The 23,467-nt window shown below is 39.6% G+C and overlaps 1 protein-coding gene across 1 annotated transcript in view; it reads left to right on the top strand.

Annotated features, from left to right (window-relative positions):
* GRID2 (glutamate ionotropic receptor delta type subunit 2) overlaps positions 1 to 23,467 on the top strand; it is a 738,061-nt gene that overhangs the window by 591,004 nt on the left and 123,590 nt on the right. Inside the window, exons 10-11 of the mRNA XM_075090836.1 lie at positions 6,806 to 7,003; positions 14,573 to 14,885. Of these exons, the coding sequence (XP_074946937.1) occupies positions 6,806 to 7,003; positions 14,573 to 14,885 (511 nt within the window). The remainder of the gene's footprint in view (positions 1 to 6,805; positions 7,004 to 14,572; positions 14,886 to 23,467) is intronic.

Below are 23,467 nucleotides of genomic sequence, written 5' to 3'. Positions count from 1 at the left end.
TACAAAACATTGTGTTACTTCATTTTTATATGCACCGGAACTTAAGTTCTGAATAGGCAGAACTGTTAGCCCTTTATCTTGTTGGAAAAAGAAATAAAGTGTAGCATTTTTTTCTACTAATCTTGAATCTAGACTGCTCCAGGATACATGTTTAAAACAAAACAAAATAAATTCTCTGTCTCCTACTTCCCATTGTGTAAAATTCAGGGCAGGGTTTGAGGGGCCGAGTTCTGGATGTGTGATATTCCTTTTTGTGCCTTTATTGCCCTGCTATCAATTCTCCCTGGACTAGGGAAAATTACAATTTCTGTTGTCCACCCACAGTTTTACCCTGGCAAGCAGTCCTTTCAAGAGTAGGACTTTTCTCTCCCTGAGTCTATAGAAATCTCATTTCTGGATCCCACCATCCTTTGTTGTCATCTAATGTTTGCTTTCTTCTACTGGTTTTCCTGTTCTTACAGTCATGGTTTGCCAGAACACAGATACATCTGTAAGTACTCATGTTTTAAAGAGTTAAAATAAGTTGGGGGGGAAACAGCCTATGGTTAAAGGCATTTGCCCCTGACCCAGCACACTTGGATTCACTTCTCTGCTGTACAGGTCATGAAATCTGTGCATTTCAGTTCTGCATGTGGAAAATGGTAATGGTAACACTTTATGCTCAACGAAGTATTTCAGTGACAAACCCTAATTTGTGAAATTGGAAGGGGCCCCGGTGACGGAGGATGCAGAGAAGGAGGAGTTACTTAATGCCTTCTTTGCTTTGATCTTTACTGCTAAGGCTGGCCCTCAGGCATCTCAGCCCCCACAGAAGAGAGAAAAAATCTGCAGAAAGGAAGACTTCCCCTTGGTTGAGAAGGATTGGGTCAGAGATCACCTATGCAAACTGGATCCTCGCAAATCCATGGGCCCTGATGGAATGCACCTGCGAGTGCTGAGGGAGCTGGCAGATGTTCTTGCTGAGACACTCTCCATCACCTTTGAAAGGTTATGGAGGACAGGAGAGGTGCCCGAGGACTGGAGGAAACCAAACTTCAAAAAGGGCAAGAAGGAGGACCTGGGGAACTATAGGCCAGTCAGCCTCACCTCTGTCCCTGGAAAGGTGATGGAGCTGTTCATCCTGGAGTTCATCTCCAGGCATGTAGAGGAAAAGAAGGTTATCAGAAATAGTCAACATGGATTCACCAAGGGAAGATCACACTTGACCAACCTGACAGCCTTCTCTGATGGTGTGACTGTCTGGGTCAATGAATGGAGAGCAGTGGATGTTGTCTATCTTGACTTCAGTAAGGCATTCAACACTGTCTCCCATAGCATCCTCATAGGCAAGTTAACGAACTGTGGGTTGGATGAGTGGACAGTGAGGTGGACAGAGAACTGGATCAACAACAGAACTCAGAGGGTCGTGATCAACAGAGCAGAGTCTGGATGGAGGCCTGTCACTAATGGTGTTCCCAAGGGGTCTGTGCTGGGTCCAGCCTTGTTTAATATATTCATCAGTAACCTGGATGATGGGACGAAGTGTACCCTCAGCAAGTTTGCTGATGATACCAAGCTGGGAGGAGTGGCTGACACACCAGAAGGCTGCGCTGCCATCCAGTGAGATCTGGACAGGCTGGAGAGCTGGGCTGAGAAACCTCATAAAATTCAACAAGAGGAAGTGCAAGGTCCTGCACCTGGGGAGGAACAACCCCAGGCACCAGTACAGGCTGGGGGCTGAGCTACTGGAAAGCGGCTCTGTTGAGAAGGACCTGGGAGTGCTGGTGGACAAGAAGCTGACCCTGAGCCAGCACTGTGCCCCTGTGGCCAAGGAGGCCAATGGTATCCTGGGCTGCATTAAAAAGGCTGTGCCCAGCAGATCGAGGGAGGTTGTCCTCCCCCTCTATTCTGCCCTAGTGAGACCACACTTGGAGTACTGTGTCCAGCTGGGCCCCCCAGTTTAAGAAGGACAAGGAACTGCTCGAGCAAATCCAGCGGAAAGCTATGAAGATGATCGGGGGCTGGAGCATCTCCCTTATGAGGAAAGGCTGAGAGACTGGGGTTTGTTCAGCCTGGAGAAGAGAAGACTGAGGGGGGATTTCATCAATACCTATACATTTCTAAAGGGTGGGTGTCAGGATGATGGAACTGGACCCTCTTCAGTAGTGCCGAACGACAGGCCAAGGGGCAATGGGCACATGTTGGAACACAGGAAGTGCCACCTAAACATGAGAGAAAACTTCTTTCCTGTGAGGGTGCCAGAGCAGTGGCACAGGCTGCCCAGGGAGGTTGGAGTCTCCTTCCCTGGAGACATTCAAAACCTGCCTGGACGCATTCCTGTGCCCCCTGCTCTGGGTGTGCCTGCTCAAGCAGGGGGGTTGGACAAGGTGATCTCAAGAGGTCCCTTCTAACCCCTACCATTCTGTGATTCTGTGAAATGTGCTCAAATAATATTGTGTTGTGCACCTTAAGATAGGTTTGGATAAGATGTTTGAGCTGCTTAACCATCTCCTGATACCAAAAAGGGCAAATTCTTGGTACTTCCTCACTTCCGCTTGTACAGTCTTACTCCATTGCTTGTCCTGGCTCTGGCATTGTCTGGACCTCTGGCAATCAGATCAACTCACCTGACAAAAAATTGGTAGATTTGTGATGGTTAAGTAGTAGAATTACTTTAATAAAGGAAGCAAGCATCACCAGAGCTATTGCCTAAGAATGTAGCTAGTTGCTCTGGTGGGAGAAGGATGTTAAATTGTATCAGTCCTAATACTTAGTGTATCGTTAACCTACGTCAGTCTTAATGTGTTACTTCTTGCTTAAAAAGTTTTGTAAACCTAGTGAATATAGGTAAATGAATGAAGACAAGTGTTTTTGTGAGCTGTTTCTCCAATGTACTTATACTATCATGTCATCTTTCCCAACACTTTCCTTTTTGTAATGCCATGTTTCCTTAATCTTGGGTCTGCCTTTAGCCTTCCTAAGATGTGCTAGTCTACTAGCATTTTGCAGCCTCTCTTGCTCAGGGGGTAGTCATCTCTGGAAAAAGACTTTGTCTTCTTACTGTTGTAAAAAGCAATATGTACAGCTTCACCCAATATAAACTTTACCTGTTTGCTGCTGACTTTCATTTTGCTGCGGGTAGTATTGGCTGTGTGGTGCTTAGCTGTCTACCAGGGTTAACCCACAACACTGTAAAAATCCTTTGATCCACATCGAGTCTTAAACGCATCCTGCTCTGTATCAGGGCAGCACAGCTTATATCCCAAGAAGAACCAGGCAGTGATAACCATGGAGCTATTTTGACAAGGATCCCTTATCACAGGCTTAGTAGCGCCGCATTCAGTTGACAAGGAGGCACACTGGGGATAAAGTAGGAGGAAAGTAGCTCCTCTCTTAAAGGATCTCCATTGAGGTCGGATGCAAAGCCACCCCCTAAATGAAGCTGATGGCTATGGGGCCCAGTGAGGTAGATCATCCATCTTGCAAAACCAAGAAGTTAAGGGGAAAGCAATCCACCCATTTCCTTTATTTTTTTTTTTCCCTCCTCAGTCATGCACATTGTGACTTCTTTGCCTTTCCAGACTTCTGTGTCTTTACAGGCTGTGAAGTCTGGTTTTGCCCCACAGAAGCTCATCAGTCCCCTAGAGAAGTGCCTCCAAAAGTGGGAGAAAAGAAGAAGCAGGAACAGTGGCGTTCCTTTGATCACTTCACTGCATCCTGAAACAATTAGGTTTGAAGGGACCCTGGGATGACATCTGTGTTAAGCAAGGCTAATGTTAGAGCAGGTTGTTGAGGACTTACGTCCACGTGAGTTTTGGGTATCTCCAAGGATGGTAACTGTATGGCTTCTCTGAGAAATTACCACTTGTTTTGGAGAGAAAATGTATCAGGGTTTTCTTGAATTTACTGGGGTTAAATGGAATCTTCATTGTCCAGGTGAATTTTGCCACCTCCAAACTCATTAGTTAGCTTGTGAGTGTCTGACACCTACTTTCTACAAGCTTATTTGTGCTCACATTATTTTTCTATTCAGTAGGTGAGAAATGTATTGGCTGGTTTTGTTATGTGTATTTTCTTTCTACAAGATGTGCTTTCTTAAGGATGGAGACAATCATTTTAACATCAGTATTGTAGGGATGTATATCTCTTTCCACAGGAGCTCCCATAACGCCCTCCCAATGTACAAAAAGACAACTGGTATAGTTTCAGCTTGCAGCATTTATGAGGGAAAAAAAATAAAGACAACTATTTTTGTCCCCTTTCAGTGCCTTCTGAGAAATGTAAACAATTACAAAAACCCATAGCAATAGATTTGTTTTGCTTGGAATATGATTAAATATTTTGCTGCTCCAGGCTTCCACAGAAATTGGGAAGTGTTAGTCGCTTTGCATAAAGCTATTTGATTATTTATATTTCATTAAATGTATAGCACACTGGACATTGGGTTTTTTGTAAGTCTCAACAGCACAGCGTTACATAGCTCAATAATAGACTGAAATTAGTCATGACAAACTGCATTTTAAAGTGTTTTAAATTAGTACAGGTAACAATTTTTTAACTAATTTAATAAAATTCAGTTTATGAGCAACTATTTTCTAATAACTTAGAAGTGATAAGAATAAGTCCTTCCTAATATGAACATTATCAAATTCTAAAGCACTCTTTGTACACACAAATCTTTAGAATTTTGTGCATAATGTGCTTAGATTGATAAATCGCTTGTGTGTGTGTAAAGATTTTTTCCCAGCATTTTTGACTCATATGTAGTGAATCTCTCACCCAAGTTGATCAGCAAAGCTGAATTCACTCTGTGTTTTCATTTAGGAGAGGCTTTCATCAACTTAGTCTCAATTCCTTCCATGTTCTTGGAACCCAGGCACTGGAGAACTACTTTTAAAATTTACTTGCACTTGCATTTTTATTCCAATTGGCTGATCTTGGACAATTTGGAAGAAAGAAATTCTGACAACTGGGAAATAATAACTTGAGACAGTCAACTTTTTTTTTCCTTGGTGGTTTTTTCTTTCGTTGGTTTGAGGTTTTGTTTTGGTTTTGGGGGTTTGGGTTTTTCTTCCAGATCTCCCGCAGTCAGAAAAGAATATCCTGCCAGTGCGGTCTGATTGCATCCTTGCTTCTTCAGCAGCATCTGCAGCGTGCGGCTGTCCTCATGAATGTTAATTCAAGCATTTAGAAATGAAGCTTTCTTATTCTGAGAACATCCCACCTGCAGTTCACTGATACCTGTTCATATAGAGTGACATACTAAGAAACTAAAAATATTTAGTGACGTAGTAGTGAAAAATTTGTGAAAAGTGCCTTGGCTTCAGGGTCATTGACAGAGATGAGTAGTAGACTAATAAAGAAAAAAAATCATTTAAACACCAATAAAAATGCCTCTGGAGATACAGTTAAAGTTTAGAACACAAATATTATGGAAAATCAATTCTGGTTTCTTCTTTGTGGGTTATGCAGACTAGAAGGAAGTGGTCAGGAATTGGTTTCATGTTCTTGTCATGGCCAAGACATGACAAGCCAGACTAACTTTTTGCACCTCAGAATACATGTTTCTGGTAAGCTTATACTAAATTAGAGCACCAAGTAAAGAATTAAGATGAAGAAATGTAGCGTTTTTCAAAAAAAACGCCACCTAAGTCATACTGTGCCTTCATGCTTTTTGGGGGGATTTGATGCTTTTGCTCTAGTTAGGTAGATCAGACAGATGTTCTCAGAGAAAATAAAGAGCAAGCATAAGTGAGGTCCACCTGTGGCAAATATATTTTTTGGGGCTCAGAAATATTATCTCTTTTTGTGTTTCATTTAAAGAAGATTTGAAGGAGAGTGACTAGAAATTAAATACTCAACAGAAAGACTAATAGGGAAAAAATAAATTAAAATTAGCAAAAAAAAAAATTCTCTTTCTGAGAATGTTAGTAGAAATGTTAATTAAAAAATGGAGAATACAATTACAGATCTTGGGGAAAAGGAGAAGGAAAGCATATTGTTTGGAAATCTTGCCAACTAATTCCAACTTTCAGTATCTATTTGCATCCTTTATTATCGGCATCATTTTGATGGATATCCACCAATCATTCTTATAGACAAACTTAAGTCCCATAACAGAGTCTTCCAAAACTAATCAAACAGATGCTCTCTGGATATAACTATTGGATGGAGTCACCATCCCTGGAGGTATTTAAAAGACGTGTAGACGTGGCACTTCAGGGCATGGTTTAGGAGACATGGTGGTGTTGGGTTGGTGATTGGACTTGATGATCCTAGAGATCTTTTCCAACCTTAATTATTCTATGACTCTATGATTTAAAGTCAACCATCTTATATTCTGATTCAGATTACAGTAGAAGGACAAGAGAAATGCATATTTCTGTGGGACGACCTATTTTGCCATGTTTTTCATTCCTTACAGCATGAATTAGTAGCTGCGTTTGTCAGCTACAGTGTTTGCCCAGCCAGTGGAAACTGGCAGCGCTGTAGAATCCTCCATATTTATGGACAGACATATTGAGTGCATGTCTGCCCTGCCGAGCATAAGGGAGGACAGAAGGCATTACTGAAGAGCATTGCAGCTGTAATGTTACAACAGAAGATTTACTCCTGAAATACACAGTAGGGAAGAAAAAGTCTCAAAGTAAATACATAACAAAATAGCATTTTTCAGAATGCAAGAGGCACAGCTAACAATGTGTTGTAGAAAAGTTTTGTATAGACAGTATTTAAATAGTTCCTCCTTTACTCTTAAAAAAAAACAGTACCCAGATATGGCATGCAATTGCTCTACTAATAGTTGCCTCCTTTGTTTTCTATTTAGGAAGAGCCCTTTGTCATGGTGTCTGAAAATGTTTTGGGAAAACCGAAGAAATATCAGGGCTTCTCAATAGACGTGTTGGAAGCCTTGGCCACTTACCTTGGTTTTAAATACGAAATTTATGTTGCACCGGATCACAAGTATGGGAGTCCTCAGGATGATGGGTCATGGAACGGGCTGATAGGAGAGCTGGTATTTAAGGTGAGGTTATTAATAACTTACTAAATAAGGTCATGTGATAAAGCTAAATAATACTTGGTATATTATGTTTGCATTAGCCAGTAACCTTTTTTTATGAGTCAGTCATTGCCTGTGTCGCCAGCATTTGATAGTATGCCCAGGTGCATTGGGAGGTAAAGAAAAAGCTACAAATTGTGCTTTCTCGTAAGGAGCATTTATTTATTTATTTAAGGAGCAGGGAGATCTCTTTTCTCCAACCAAAGTACAGCAGTATGAAATCTGAATACACTCAAATAATGGGATGCACAGCATCCTAATTAATTTGGCAAGACCTGACACAAATGAGTTGAAGAGGCTGTTCAAAAGAGGAAAAATTGGTGTTGCAGTAATTAGCGATACATTGCATAAATAATGTATAACACTTAGAAAAATGTTGGTGTGATGAATACATGAAGTATATAATCAACAGAAAATGTTTTATTGATATATAACTCACATTATGTAGATGTATGAATCAAAAGTAGTATGCTCTCTATTCTGCAATTAATAAACCACTTAGTCTACTTAATTTTACATTAAATGTTCAATATTGTATCATAAATAAATTAAACCAAATAAATGTGCCATATTTTTCTCTTTTTTTCCCACTCTTCACAACTCGTCTGTTTGCAGTTTCCCCCCTTGAGAAAGACGGGGCTATGCAGACTCTATTCTGCTGGTGTCTTCTTTGTGCCATGAACATATATATTTTATTTGCTCTTATTTAAACTGTAGAGGCAGCTTTTACAGCTATAGAGACCTACATTTGTTGGTTTTTCTTAAATAACTGCAGTAGATATTCATGTAAATAACTTACTGGTGGTTTATGGAAGTGCTTTTCCAAATCTGCAGGTGGAGTTTAGTTGATAATTGCAGCAAAGAATAGGGAGAAATGCAGATACAAGACCTAATCAATAAATACTTCAGCTAAAAGTTAGCAAAATGCTGGAAAGTAATCTGATGTTATACTGTACCCTACTCTCTACAGTACTCGGCAAAGGACTCAGCAGACCACTGCATAACACAGGCTGGAGGGGTCTTAGTCCTAGGTGGCTCTGGAGATGGAACTGGGCTTTGAACATTTCTTATTTATTCGAAAGTAATGATTCCTAAGGCAGAACTCATAATAACTGAAATCAAATGGTTCACTGAAAAATATGTATGGCATTCTTGTCCCCTTAGTAGGCAGGGACTCATATGACTGTAATAACTCCCTTAAGGTGGTAACCACCTAGGTCTGTAAATAGAAGTCTTGAGTGGAACAGATTTATCGGTCTGTTACAATTTTTCTGTAAATGGGTCTTAATGGTTATGAAATCTTTCTGTAAAATTAGAAAGTACGAAGAGTTAATGAAACTGCATTTGGAATTCAAAAAAAACATGTTTTCCCAATAGTATGGCAGTGTATAATTTTTTATCTACCTTACCCCTTATATAACTGACAGTAAATGTTCAATATGTCCTTCTCTCCCATTCTCTGTCCCTCTTAAGGCAGCAGAGAACCTCTGGGCGAGTAGCCAGTGTGTATTACCCCTTACCAAGTGCAAGCTGCTCTTGAAAGGCTGCTTTCTTATTTACAGTGAATGGAGTTCTGCTCCCAGAACTCAAATATCTAGCTGCTTGGCAACTTCGTAAGGGGAAGCAAAGGAGCAGAGAATAGTTTTAAATTAAAGGTCTAACCTGTTTAAAACAGAGTGTTGCCTTGTTTTCCCAACCAAGTCTTATATGATAGCTGCCCAACATGTGGAGGAAATCCAGAAACAGAGGGAGTGCTCTTTGCCTGTTAGTGCCTGAGCCAGAATGGAGTTGGGAACAATGTATTTCTGCAAAAGACAAGTCCCACCCAAGGGTAATGGAAAATAGCTGCCATTGCTTTTTTGAGTGCATCTTATTGAGAAGGATGTCTGTGGCCACTACAGATGTGCCATATGAAATGGCATTTGCTGTAGCAAGCACATAATTTCTGTGTTCAAGACCAACATATGCTGTTTGCATTAACCTGATTCAGCATGCAGCAGGCTCTGATTCAGGTCCCAGTATCAGTGAGAGAGTCCCAGGCTGCTCCTGGTTGCAGCAGCTCTGACTGGGCTGCAGTGCAGGGCAGAAGCCCTGCGGTGGCAAGTACATGCCCTAGGTCCACAGCTGGCCCTGCAGACATGAGATTATGCCAGGTTCACTCTGCTCCAGCTCTGAAGATAAGGTCCCTGTTGGCTGCTAAAATAGGAGCTGGAATCAGCAGATCAAAGCAGCTGGTCTTTAATTTGAATTTGGAAACTGATTGTCAAGAACATACATAAGGTACAACCTTGCTCCATACACCTTCTCCTGTCAAAATAGACTGAATGTAACCATGCTAGGAAAGCTTTCTGTTTGCTGAGTGCCTGAACCAGAAGGTCTACAGAGGATAAATACTCTTTGAGAGAGGCACATAGTGCTCTTACCCCTCTCCTGTTGAATGACTGGGGCTTTCAGTGTGTCCCTCAGAGCTTCAGCTCAGAAATATGATTAGTTCAGAGAGCAGCAGCTTTCTGTGGAGAGGTTAAAACAGTCTCAGGGGAGCTGCACTTTACTGCACATTTTTCCCTTGCTGTTAGTTATCTGTGTCTTTTCGCAGGGCTTCCTTCAGTTGCCCTCAAGCCCACATCACCAGAAGGATAAGCCTGTGTGAGAGACAAGAGAAGTGGCTAATGCCACTTCTGGGAGAGGACAGTAGGCTTTCCAGCATGGGTCTGGACTTCCCGGTGATATTTACACCCATCAACCATTATTTTCCACATTTCACCATGCTACCTTGATTGCTAGGTGGTTTTTTTTTCCAATAAGGAGACATCAGGAAGCAAATAGCATAGGGAAAACTGCCTAGTTCCACTTAGGCCATCCCCAATAAACTAGGAGGAGTGCTAGCCCTACCTGCTTCCGTACTAATTCTCTTCCTAACTCCCTTCCTTCACAAGTCCAAACAATGCTCAGTAACATTCCACTGACTCTCTCAACTCTTATTCTGAGCCCTGGTGACCAACCTATTCATCCTAACATGAGTCGGCAGCCAACCAGTAGAACACCCATTCATCATCATCGGCCAACTAGCTTCTATAGCCTACTTTACCATCCTACTAGTTCTCTTCCCTCTTGCTGGAGCCTTAGAAAATAAAATACTTAGCTACTAAAAATACTCTAATAGTTTAATAAAAATATTGGTCTGGTAAACCAAAGAATGAAGACTGTACCTCTTCTTAGAGTTCAAACCAACCCTCAGAGAAAAAGGATTCAAACCTTCACCTCCAACTCCCAAAGCTGGCATTCTATATTAAACTATTCTCTGACACCCCGCTAAACCACTCAAATTGCCCCCCCGCGACAGCCCCCGCACAAGCTCCAACACAACAAATAGAGCAAGCAACAAACCTCACCCAACTACCACAAACACCCCCACCCCATATGAATAGAACATTGCCACCCCACACCAAAAGCTAACCGAACTAAAAATATCCCCCACTATCAAGAGTAACTACTCCCAACTTCCAACCGCCAACAAAACTAAGAACAACAACCCCAACTACAACCACCAAAGTCAGTCCACTACCATAGCCTAAAACCTGCCAATCCCCTCAAGCCTCAGGAAATGGATCAACAGCCAAAGACACAGAATATACAAAAACCACCAGCATACCACCCAAATAAACCAGAAGCAGCACTAAAGCCACAAAAGAAGCCCCCAAACTCAACAACCACCCGCACCCTACAACAGAAGCTAACACTAACCCCCCCATAATATGGGGAAGGGTTAGATGCAACTGCTAACCCCCCCAAAACAAAGCATAACCCCAAAAAAAGCACAAAATAAATCATAGCAGTTCCTGCTTGGCCTTTCTCCAACTGCCTGGTTCCACTTAGGCCATCAGAAAAGGAAAACAAAATACATGCCTAAACATTTCTAAGAGAAACTGCAAGCCAAGTAGAAGCTTCTTATAAGGCTCTTTTTTGAATACATCTTCCTAAGGAGAGTAGCATAGGAAGGAAGAAAGCATACAGGGAGGAAAAAGTGAGAAGAAAAAATAATAGTTGAGTAAAGGAGAATTATTTGGATCTGTGTGTGTTAACTTGAGCAGAAATGTCTCTGTGATTAATTTTCGCCTGTCCATATTAATAACTCTGTAACATGTGGGACTGTGGTTTATTGCTTCAAGCATTCATTGAAGCTTGATTTAACATTGAAAATGGATAAAACGAAAGGCCTCACAGGAGCAATTTAAAGTAGATTCATTTATTTTCCCTGTTCTTGATCATGAACCACAGGAATTATCATAAGATTGCTTTCTATGTGTATGAGGTGTGCTTGCCTAAGCAATAGCATAGAGGCATTTCAGGGATTTCAAGGCTTTGCTGATGAGCGAGCTGGTTCTGTTACACCAGTAACAACGTGAACAGACCCATTTGGTTATTTATTTTGGATTTTCTGATTCTGGTAATGTTGCTCAACAAAGACCTGAGGAGAACTGCTGTTAATGACTATAAATTCCTAAGCAGGTCACATAAAGAAAAATAATGCCCTCTGCTGCTTATTTCAGCCAGTCAGTTTCAGGCGTCACAGCTTCATTCATCAGAAATGTGTTAAACAGACATCTAAGATGCTGATGGCTGATTTTGGCACTGAGAAAACTTAGTGAGTGGAGAGTTTTACAAGTTTATAATTCAGACTGGCAGCTTTACATCTAAATATTGACATAATCGCATGCATTTGCCTTTCTATCTCAGAAGCACTAAAGTGAACCTTGACTACTTCAAACTGATGTCTTCTCTGATCCAATCTGACATGTTAATGACAAGCATTTAATTTCTTTCATCTTCCAATTTTGATAGAAGTTGACAGAATCTATATGTAATTAAGAATGCTCACCATCAGTAGATCAATTATTAAGTTAAGTCTAAGCTGGATTTTGTGCTAAACATAGAGTTTTCTGGTAAATTGGTGTTTATGATTCAATTTATTAAGTTAAGAATATGAGTTGTCATATTTCAGTATAACCTTTATACTTTTTAAACAGCTAAACATAGGTACTGGGAGGACTTATCTATCTCCTTTCTGTTTTTTTACTTTGTTACCACTATTTAATAGCAAGGCATATAATCATATCACGATTGCTGCTGCAGTATGAAATGCAACATTTCCACTAGGACAACGTTGTTCCTCTGTTGCAGCTGGCTGATAACCAGAGTGGAACTATAATGCTGGGGAATTTGGAGAGACTGCTCTCCAGAGACGTAAAAAAGAAGCAGCATTTCCACAAATACCACAGACTGCACTTTTTCATGCAATGTCCTTCAATGTATGTCATGGAGAAATAAGTTTCTCTTTAAAAAAAAAGGGAAAAAGCAGAAAATAATTCTATGAGTCATTCAGTCCTACAGTAATCTATTATTTGGTAAAAGTATCTTTACTTACATATATTGGTTTTCTGTGGAGAATCTTTAAACATCTTACGAATACAACTTGAATTAGCACCTCACAATAATCTCATGTGGTAGTGAAGTATTTTAGTAACATGCTGCTAATTAATAATGCAGCTAAAGTTGAACAGCAGGGGCTGAGTCTAGGACTTTTTGTTTCAATGTGTCCTCCTTTAACCCTGAATTCCTATTTCACTTTTTGATATACATTCAGGGAAAAAAACCCAAAACAATTTTTAATTTCCTGTTTGGCAGCTATTGGTATAAAGCATCGGACTTTTATATTTGTAAATTATTTTAAAAATACATTTATATTGACAATTGTGGAAAACAGTTTGAATGATGGCAGCTTTGCAGCTTGCTCACTGGAGGTAGGACTTAACCGTTGGCAGATACTGTGAATCAATTGAGTTACTTGTTGACCAGAAGTTTTATGATCAGAAGACAGAGATTCAGATGATCTGAATGTTTCTATGTTCAACTCTGATGAAATTTTCACTTGTATTACTGACTGAGTTTGCTGCTTCCCATGGGCAAAGGGCACTTAAATCATCACTCACATAAAATTGTTAGGAAGGGACATGAAGTGAATTCATGAAGCTGTGCTTGCAGCTGTGCACATCAACACAGCTTCCCTTAAGACACTAGAGAATCTAACCACAAATTAAAGCTAAAGCTCTAATTCATGGCTTTTATCAAATCAATATTTTCAAACACTTTTTGTCCAAATCGTTAGCCTCCAGCTATCTTCTGCCACTTTCTCAAGCCAGTGAACAATTAATATAAAGTTAAAGTAACATCATTTAAAACGAATTCTTAAGTGCACTGTGATTAAAAGTATGGTTGTACCATGGGCTGCAGAGTGTTTTGCAGATAGTATTAAAACAGCCCAGATGATTTGCCAATTTGATTCGAATCAGTTTCAGCTGCCATACCTTCCCACTTAATATTTCACATCACATTTCTAAGGAGCTAGTAACCTCTGCTTTCTTTGGGCAAGAAGAAAGAAATTCAAGAGAGTTAATAAAATTTGACACAGTACTGAGATTTTCAAGCCTTTGTGCTCCCCTCACTCCTTTCCAAAGGGCCACACACTGCTTTAGGCAGAACAGAAGTGGATTAAATCAAACCAGTAGCAGCTTAAAGTATTTTAAGTACTCTTTTTCATATTAAAATAACTACAATTTATAGTCTTTTTATTCAGTATTTAGGCTTTTTAAAATTGTGTTAATGTGTCTGCTTTAAATACCCTTTCTTTTTTTCACTGCAGTTCTAATTGTCCGTGTGAAAAGTAAAGTAGCGCCTGCTGTAGTTGTGTCTGATGTCTCTGGAGACCTAATACCCAGGCATGCTGTGAAATACAACTATTAGATCAAGGAAGTTATTCATCCTCTTCTCATTTGAAATGGGTTCTTTAAAATACAAAAAATTTAAATGACACAAAGCAAGTCCAAAGCAGCTGCAGGACGGGTTGGCATAGAGAGAAATTGCTTAGCAGGAAGATATAGACGAATAAATAGTAAAGGAACTGCATGGTATATGTGCTCTTCTGCACTTCAGACTCGGCAGCCAAAATTGATGTTTTTCAGAATTTCAAGCACCCTCAAAATCCCAGGATATATGAGATACCCTTTATCATGCAGGGGCCCTTTGTCATGACCATTGTGTCATCAAAACGTTGGATATCATGTGGCTCTGTCAGGCAACTGATTTCCTCTGACTGGAAATGCTGTACACAAGGTCTGTTTTTTGCCACAATGATAATGATGGCTTCAGTAAATCAGGCTGGGAAAAATGACCAGAAGCAGATTTCCTCCAGCTATTATCTGTATTTGAAGTATTTTGATTCCTTGTAAAGTAACAATGTGGAGAGCTAATGTGCCTGGGTCTTCCACATGAGGTTTGCTTATAGAAACTAGGACACATGGTACAGCTATTCTCTTCAAGCCTTAGTCACACTTCTGTGTTCACATATATGATGCTTAAGACACTGGCCTTGGCATCTGCTTCTCCATAAGTTTAGCTGCTATAAATCACAAAGGAACGAAGATCTTTTCTGTAGCTCCTACTTATGCATACTGTTCTCTCTCCCTCTTTCCTCAGAGAGCTGATATAGGGATCTCTGCCCTAACCATCACCCCTGACAGGGAGAATGTGGTGGACTTCACAACGCGCTACATGGACTACTCAGTGGGTGTGCTGCTTCGAAAGGCAGAGAAGACAGTGGACATGTTTGCCTGCTTGGCACCATTTGACCTCTCCTTGTGGGCATGCATAGCTGGGACTGTGCTGTTAGTAGGGCTACTGGTCTACCTCTTGAACTGGCTCAACCCCCCACGCCTTCAGATGGGATCCATGACTTCCACAACCCTCTACAACTCTATGTGGTTTGTGTATGGCTCCTTTGTGCAACAAGGTAAGAGACAGAGGGAGACTCTGCCTCCAAGAGAAAACCTATATATCCTCTCCATTGCCACAGAAACTTTCCTCTTCTCTGCATCCCTCCCACAGTCCCTGAGGGACTGGGAGCACTGGAAAGCCTTGTGCTATAAAGTTTCTAAGACCTTTGGCTGCCCGGTGTGGGAACTGTGAGAAGTTCAGTGCACTACGTGCTAGCTTGTTTTAATTTCTAGTTGTCTAATTAGAGAAAGATTATTTTTTGTTCCAGGGGGGGAAAAGTACTTATCATCTGCTGGAGAAGTATTCATGGTTAATGTGAGTGCTATGTTCTTACACAGTGATACAGAAAATATTGGGATTTGGCTTTTGAAATAAGTTTAGACTAATCACTAGTGCTAAATAGTCTTATTGTATCTGATATTCTTTCCTTCCTCTTCTGATTTATCTCAATTTTCCTATGTAATGTTTAGACTCAGCCTTCTCTGGCCTTCCTGGATGCTTTCTCAACCCCCACTAGCATCTGGTGTAGCCCAGGCTATTCCCCAATTCTGTTCATATTCACAAGTCCTTCAGAATCTACTTCTTCCAGCAGAGCTTTATCCATGCATCCTAAAGACATCAGGGACTACAGACCTTGGCTTGGTATATGCTACTTAAAATTCTGGTCTACAAATCAGGGTTGTAATGCAAAGTGGAATAAGAAAACACAGTTTCATATGAGAACAAAAAAGATTTTGAAAATAACACTTGACAACAAAACAGAGTTAATACCTTCTGGCATATCCATGTAATTGTTCATCAGTCACTACTGGCACTGCAGGTACACCTATTTGTAATTGCACAGAGCATCTGCTCTACAAAGAGCCATGGCCACTGCAGCCTCAAAACTCCCAGATAGGTTTTTTTTTTATTTTTATATGAATTTTGATGGAGCACGGTAGGTAAAAGCATCCTATTTACATAACCCTCGCAACATGTAATTTAGAAATTGCATTATTCCCTGTTAGAAACAATCAGATGACATCCATAAGAGTTAAAGGTATGCATGAAATCAAGTATGAAACTCCTAGAACAGAAAAAAGCTAAATTAACACCACCATCCAAAAAAAGGAAGAAAAGTTGAAGTTGAGAATTTCCACAACAGGTATGTTTTTAAACACATCAACATAGAGATGATACCTTTAAAATTATTTGCATTGAGCAGTGATAGCCAGCTGAGGAAAGCTGAAGACATTGCTTCACGTTTGTTGTAGATTTTTTACAAAGGAAACCAAAGACTTCAGAGCCAGCTGAGAGCTACAAAAAATTTTAATGTATTTGGGTGGGTTTATAAAGTTTTCTTTCTGTCCAAAATATTCTGAGTGTAACTGTTTAGGTCATCCAACTGTGAAAGAGCAGCTGGTCCGTTACAGAACTATACTCATTACATCTGTCTGCTTGTTAGGTGAAAACTTGTGAATTTGTTTCTTTACTGCATAAATGCGAGTAATTTTACATAGGTTTATTGGTTGGTATTAGCCTTAGCATCCCTGCTGTACTCCCAACATCATTAGTCCTGAAAAGCTTTGCCCAGCAAAGGTTTAAAGGAGGAAAGCTAGTTTGATCACACACTTCAGTCTCATGAATTATTATCAGAATTGTTTGCCTTATGTCTGTCCAAGTGAGCCTGTTGCCCAGTGTCCCAAAGTTTCCTAAGTCACAGGTCTGGAGTAGTAGCCCACAAGTGAGACCTTCAATAGACACTCAGCCTACAAAGAAAAGGTTTTTCTGACCAGTGAGTGAAAATGAGTGCTTGAGGAGGGCTTAGAGGGAAACCTTGGATTAAGCATGAAGTTGAGGAAGCATTAGATGAAAAGAAGTGGGACCAGATGACAAAAAAACAGAAAGTACAGGAAAAAGCAAAGAAAAAGGATTTGCTCAAGGAGATCTGTCTGCATCTACTCTTCATGGTAAGAGGGTCATGAGGTGCAACTCAGGATTAGTAAAAACTGCTGGTGGAACACGGCAGCTTGGAGCACCAAAACCATTGTGGGACTTCAGAAAAAGAAAATCCGGAATTTGGAAGGTGAGAGGTACTTATTTACATAGAGAGGCATCTTACCACCCTACCAAGTGGATTTTCAGCACAACTCTTTAGAATCCACTAGAATAATATAAAATGTTAATTTCGTTCCTACTGAGTGGGGGGAAGCTATAGATTCTCTCCTTCGAACAACAAGAGGACAGTCCTTAATTTGCTAGAAGGAAAAATGACAAAAATTTAATAGGGTTGATACCAAAATACATGAAACTTATGAATTTATTTAAACATAAAGACTCAGGAGACGTCAGAAATCCAGTGCAAAAGAGTAAGAGAGCCATTTATAATGTCAGCCTGCATTTCACATTCTATTTGAATATAACAAAAACTATATTAGCTGAAGCATTATTGTTTACTAACCCTTCTGAATACAGACAAATGAAAGTAATTTCCATTGACAGGCTAACTGGCTATTGTGGTAATTTTTCTTCTGTTTTCACTCATCAGCCCTTCATTCAGTAGAAGAACTCTGCAGGTTTTATTTGTTTTGGAATAGCAAATCTGTTGCTATTAATTGTGATTGGCATACCTTAAGTGTGGCAGCATGGGGCATTTCAAATACTGTCACGTTCACTTAAGAAGTCTTTCAGCTGCTTATTTAAAACATGACAAGGTACTCATTTCTGTTATCAAAACATACAGCCAAAGATACTTTTATGTCCTGCACTGAGAGAAACAAAGCAGCATGAACCAAGGATTTATAGTGCTTTGATAGTGCTGGATTCTTTGGGGCTAGCAAGCGTGTTCTGGCATCTCCTTCTCTTTCTTTCCTCTAGCTAGAGGTAAAATTTGCAAGCACACAGGCTGGCTCTAGACCTGCCATGGCTCTGACGATAAAGAGGTCTTTGGTGCAAAAATACAAGTCACTTTTTAAGGAAACTCATAACCTATTTTGATTGAAACAGAAAGGACTTCTTTTGCTTGTTTCTTCTGAAATAGTTAAACACTCTGCAGATTTATCAGGTAGCTTCAGTCCGCTCTGTCATGTTGTATTTCCTTTCGGCCTTGACTCTGATGTTCTGATCAAATTCTATTAATAAGTTTTAACCTTTTGCAATTTTTGAAACATCAGAGAAAAATACTGTGTCATCACCTGTGGACTAGAGTCAGCACAGACCAGTCTAATAATTTTTAAGGAAGGTCTATGACTACTGCCATACTCAGTAGCGAAATGTAAGTATTTTTAATTGTTTCCTTAAAGGTAGACTGAAACTTAATGTCACTGTTTCTTTTATCATTTACACTTGGGTCTTGAACTTGGCTTTCAATATCTCTTTTTCCCCATGTAGGAGTGACCAGTCCAGGTATCATTTTGAAACTCATGATATAGAGTTATATTTTCTCTCAGTTGCCCTTCTAATTTTATGTTAATTCATTACAGAGATCAGTGTGTATGTATTTATATATGTTTTTTAAATTTTAACCTACATGTGATTTTTTTTATTAGAAGAGACAATTTTAGGTTAGAACTGCAATGTAACCGGGGAGATTCAATTAATATAAAAGCGTGTGAACTGTGAAGTGGGTTTTTTTTTATTCTGTACTCAAGTCCTTAATTTAAACAAAAAATGATGACCAGTGCATTGAAATGCTTTGTCTTACTACCCAATATACCCACTGAATCTGCAGTATACTGTGACCACTAAGAAGACAGAGACTTTTCAGTGATCTTGGCTGTGCAGTGCTGTGGATTATATTAAAAAAAAAAAACATTTCTGACTCTGAACTACTCATCCAAGCATAAGATTCTGTAACACACATCTATTATCTCTGAGTTGTTTATTTATGCAGTTTCATAGATTCAGAGTGTGAAGGATTACAGTTATGTTGAAATCTAGTGTCATGGCTTCTGAATTTGTTCTTTTCCATTTGCTTATCTTAGAAAACTAAGTGTCAAAAGCGCTGTATTTTGCTTCTTTTCAAAATCAGCTTTTGCCAGTTGAACAGCAAATGTTAATGATTCCTTTTCAGTGGGTTTCCTCTCTCTCTCTCTCCCTCCCTCCTTATTTCCCTGTGGCTTCTCAATCCACTCCTCACAGGTTTTACTCTCTGCCTACCTTAACGCTGCAGCTGGTGGTCACCACTGCTGTAGCTTTCTTCTTGGGTATCACTTGTGACCCCACTGATTCTGCTGCTCCTGCTCTTCCCCATTGATGTGGCTCCTTCCCAGGCCTTTATTATTATACATTTAACAAAGAGAATTGTAAAGTCCTACCCCTCAGGAGGAACAACCCCATGCACCAGTGCATTCTGGGGGTCACCCAGCTGACAGAGCACTGCCACAGGTTGCCCAGGGAAGTTGTGGAGTCTCTGTCCTTGGAGGTATTCAAAAGCCATCCCAACACAGTCCTAGGCAACTTGCTCTAAGTGACCCTGCTTGGGCAGGCGGGTGTTTGAACAAGATGAACTTCAGAGGTCCCTTCCTACCTCAGCCAGTCTGAGTGACATAATACTAAATTACATAGGTTTTGCTCAACTTTTGTGCTATTCTACACAACCGCATTTTTCTTCCCCTTCAGCCTGGTATCACTGCTATTCCCTCAGATTTTGCCCTCATTAAAATATGCCAATGTTGGAAACCTGCCGTATGAACAGGGACCAAGGAACAGTCTCAGAGAGGAAATTGGTTTTACTAAAAACTTTACTAAAAACTTCATCGAGATTAACTGAATCAACTCACTGCAATGGCACAATATCTATTTATACTTGCTGAGAACCTAGTTTAATCTCCTGAAGGTTTTCTATTAGCTTCCTACTACTTTATGGGCTCTTGTTACAGAATACTCTAGAGAGCACTCCGCTTTCACCATTACTGGAGAAAACCAACGATTTAAGAAACAGATGTTCACGATTTAGAGTTATTCCCAACCCTTTTTGTGTAATAGATCAGTTTTTTGAGACAGGTGAAATGCTGCATAACTTTCACCAAGAACTTGCAGAGGAATGTTCTAGAGGATTTTATTTTGAGAGCAGCCTCTCAAATTTTGCTTCAGAATGCAGTGCTAAGCTTACTTAGTTTAATAGAATTCAACTGAATGTAGACAAAATAATGTTATATAGAAAATTATGAAGTTTTGTATTTAATATAAATGATTAAATAGAAAGACTTTGTCTCTCTCTTATCACACTCTGTTCATTTAACTTTGAATTTTTCTGTAAGAGGAGGTATTTCTGAACTGAGCTGGCAGGATTTTAGGTTATGCAGGCGAAGATGCAAGGCTCTGTTTCACTTGGAAATGTCTGTAAGAAAGAGAACCAGGCAGATTTTTTTTATTTTTTTTTTTGCTATAACAGGGAATATCTTTAAAATGTCTGAAACATTCAAGATTTAATCACTTCTTAGTGATTGCTATAAAACAAACATTTGTTATCATTTTATAAATAGGGTTTGACCATAGAATAATGGGTGCTTAAAGTATTACCTGTGAAAATATAATTTTCTTCAGAAACCTGAACATTCTTGCTTAACCTAGCAAAGTTATGAAATGAATGATGTGAACTGATGGGCTTTTTTTTTTTATCCCCTTATGTTTTGGTTAGTTTAAAATTCTGGTCATAACTGGAGGTGGTGATTGGTCATCAGTGGTGTCAGTAATGGCCAATTATGTTCATAATGCCAAGTAAATGAGCAGATCATACTGTTTGCCTTGTTTAAATTACATTTCATAAGAGCAATAAAAGAGACTCCAAGCCTTGGCACTTCTAAGTCATTATAATACTTCTCGGATGGTTAAAGCCGCTCAGACTTCTCAGTTTTGTTCCTTGCATTACCACCCAAAGCATGATATAATCCTCCTGAAATGCACTGCCTGGAGTGTGCTGTTGCTTAATAAATTACTCCATCTTGCTTATCTCACTCTCAGCATATCCCTATCAGCAGGAAACCATTATACTGTAACAATGTATTTTCTTAGTGACATTTTCTCTTAATTAACTGTGCACCAATCTCTATGTATTTAATATTCAGGGGAAAGTTCTAAAAGCATTTTGAAAAAAAATGTGTTAGAAATCAACTCTATCTTCACATGCGATATTTAATGATGAAACCTAATTATTTTTTAAGTGTAGCAAATCAAAAAAAATCCAGTGTAAAGGTTTTAGGTCTAAGACCTAGTTCCTAATTTGGACTCTGCATCAGTTCTGAGTTGTAAAATGGAAATATTACTTATCTTCTTTCATAGAAACATGTTTTATGTCTTCTGATATAAAGCAAAACTTAAATGCCAGTCTCATTAATTAACAGTTTTATTTGCTCTTCAAACTAATGCCAGGTCTTGACATATTCCTGTCATGTTAACAAGGGGAACAATTCCTGACATATTAACAAGGGGAACAGACTTGCTGCGCCTAAAATGCACCGCACTAAGCTGCAAAAATGAAAGTCAGATACCAAACATGCTAGGAAACAAACCAGTCACCACATTTTCCTAGCACATAACCAGCAGATATATTTGTGACGTTAGAGTTCCACCTTCAAACATGAAACCCCCAAATTCTCATTTGATTACGTTAAATCTAGGCTTACGTATTAATATGTATACGTACCTTCATAAAGTCATCTCACCGAAAGAGGTATTGCAGCCCTGTGGTACCGCGTCTCAATGGTTTGGCCAGCCCTCTTGACAGCAGCAAAAAATAACTAAATTTTGGCGATTATGTCCTATGTCTCAAATGTGTTTGGAAATGACAAGTGATCACTGGAACTGACAACATATACTGAGAATTATTGTCATGTATACAGTACACCTTTGCAAACATGGGATGTTGCTTTATGTGCATAGCACTTTCAGAGGTTTATTTGATTGTCTCTTTTGGAAATTGTACTTCCAAGGAATAACCATGCTCCAAGTTAAATGTTCAGTAGTGTGGGCATCTGTTCGCAGCAATGCAATGCCACTAGCATTAAACTGCTAACGGATATGTTTGGATTTTCCCCTAAACTGAAGTTAAGACTCAGGCAGTCCTCAGAGGCATCTAAAATAATGGATTTCTTTATGTTGTGTGCACCTGCTTGCTTGAGTAATAGCACCAGGTACATGAAGCAGTATATTTAGAGGTGTTGTGTCTGACACAGCTTCTGTGAGGAGGTGGAAAATGAATGGCGGTATGAAAGCTCCAAAAAATGCCTTTATTCCCCTAGGACTAGCTCCAAGGCTGATTAATTGACTGTGAGAAGGCAATGTCTGTCTGGCTATAGTATAAATGCTGATCAAGACCAAAAGACGCAAAAGGGAAAGTAGAATTGGATGTCTGTGGTATCTGTCCATCTTTCTGTGTTCTGTCAAAAGAATCCTAAGGTGAATATTTTACTCAGAAGAGTTTCTTTAATTGTTATGATATCTAATATGACTTTATACTGTATTTGGATAAAGAATGGGTAAGTTAGATTCATATTAAGTAATCAGTTTTGACTTTTCAGGGTTCACCTGTATATAATATATATTTAATTGAGGAAACAAGGAAGAACAATTTAGCCAGGAACTGACTGTTTCTTGCATGGAGGAGAACTGTAACCCACATTTTTAACGGCAAAGATATTTAGAAGCTGAAGAGCAAGCCTTACTTGTCCTGCTATTTGATCTTCCTGCACGGAAGCTTACACTTAAGTTGGCAATTTTGGCTGTTTAAGGTAGGGAGGAAGTGAGAAACAAGCTTTAGCTTTATTAAAAATACTGCCCCTCTGCTTGCATGACAGCAGTTTCACCTACAAACTGATGAGCCTTTTTCAGTGGAGGATATCCAAGAGACCAGATGAACATGGGTTTAGAGGGGAACCTGGGGTAGTTTTCCATTGCTTTTTTAGTCTGTGGGGAGTCCCTCCTCTGCAACAGCTGTGCCGTAGTTGTATCCACCCATGTGGCTCTTCTTCATAAAACCAACTGGTGGGTAGATGCCAGGAAAATTGCCTGCAAACTAGTGAAGAGGTTTTGAAGCTGCTGACAGGAAAGTCTCCCCTCTTCATCTGTTGAATTTTTTTTCCTCAGACCTCTTCTAATATTAAAATGTGTATAAGAGGCGTAGGCCAAAATGGATAGTGAAAGGAAGCAAATAATGATACCAAGTGAATCTTTTGATTAAGTTAACCAACCTGTTGCTTTCCCTGACTGCTGAGATGAAGGTCTACTCTCAGCAAATATTGAAAAATGAGACCTGTTGGGTTTTTTATTTGTATATTTTATTTAGTCAGGTTCCCAGTATGCAAATTAAAGGGATTGCCTTCACTACAGCAGCATCCTCATGTAGAAACCTCCTGCAGCTTAATTTTTATTCTTCCATGTCAATAGTGAAGGGAGATGTCATAAAGTAGGACATTACATTTTCAGTGCTTTTGAAGTTAGTGAGATGGTGTTGGGTTAAAAATGTGTGATACCTCATCTACCAGACAAAAACTGAGATGAAGAAACATGTGTGGTTTTGACTGAAGAGTCTGCTTCTCCCACACTAGGATAAAGATAACAGTGAAGCGGAAAGATAGAAAATCTTCTGCAAACAGGCCATTAAGAAACGGTGATAAAAAA

The sequence above is a fragment of the Phalacrocorax aristotelis genome, chromosome 4 (assembly GCF_949628215.1).
Source record: "Phalacrocorax aristotelis chromosome 4, bGulAri2.1, whole genome shotgun sequence".
Taxonomy (NCBI): domain Eukaryota; kingdom Metazoa; phylum Chordata; class Aves; order Suliformes; family Phalacrocoracidae; genus Phalacrocorax; species Phalacrocorax aristotelis.
This window is presented reverse-complemented; position numbering and strand designations above follow the sequence as displayed.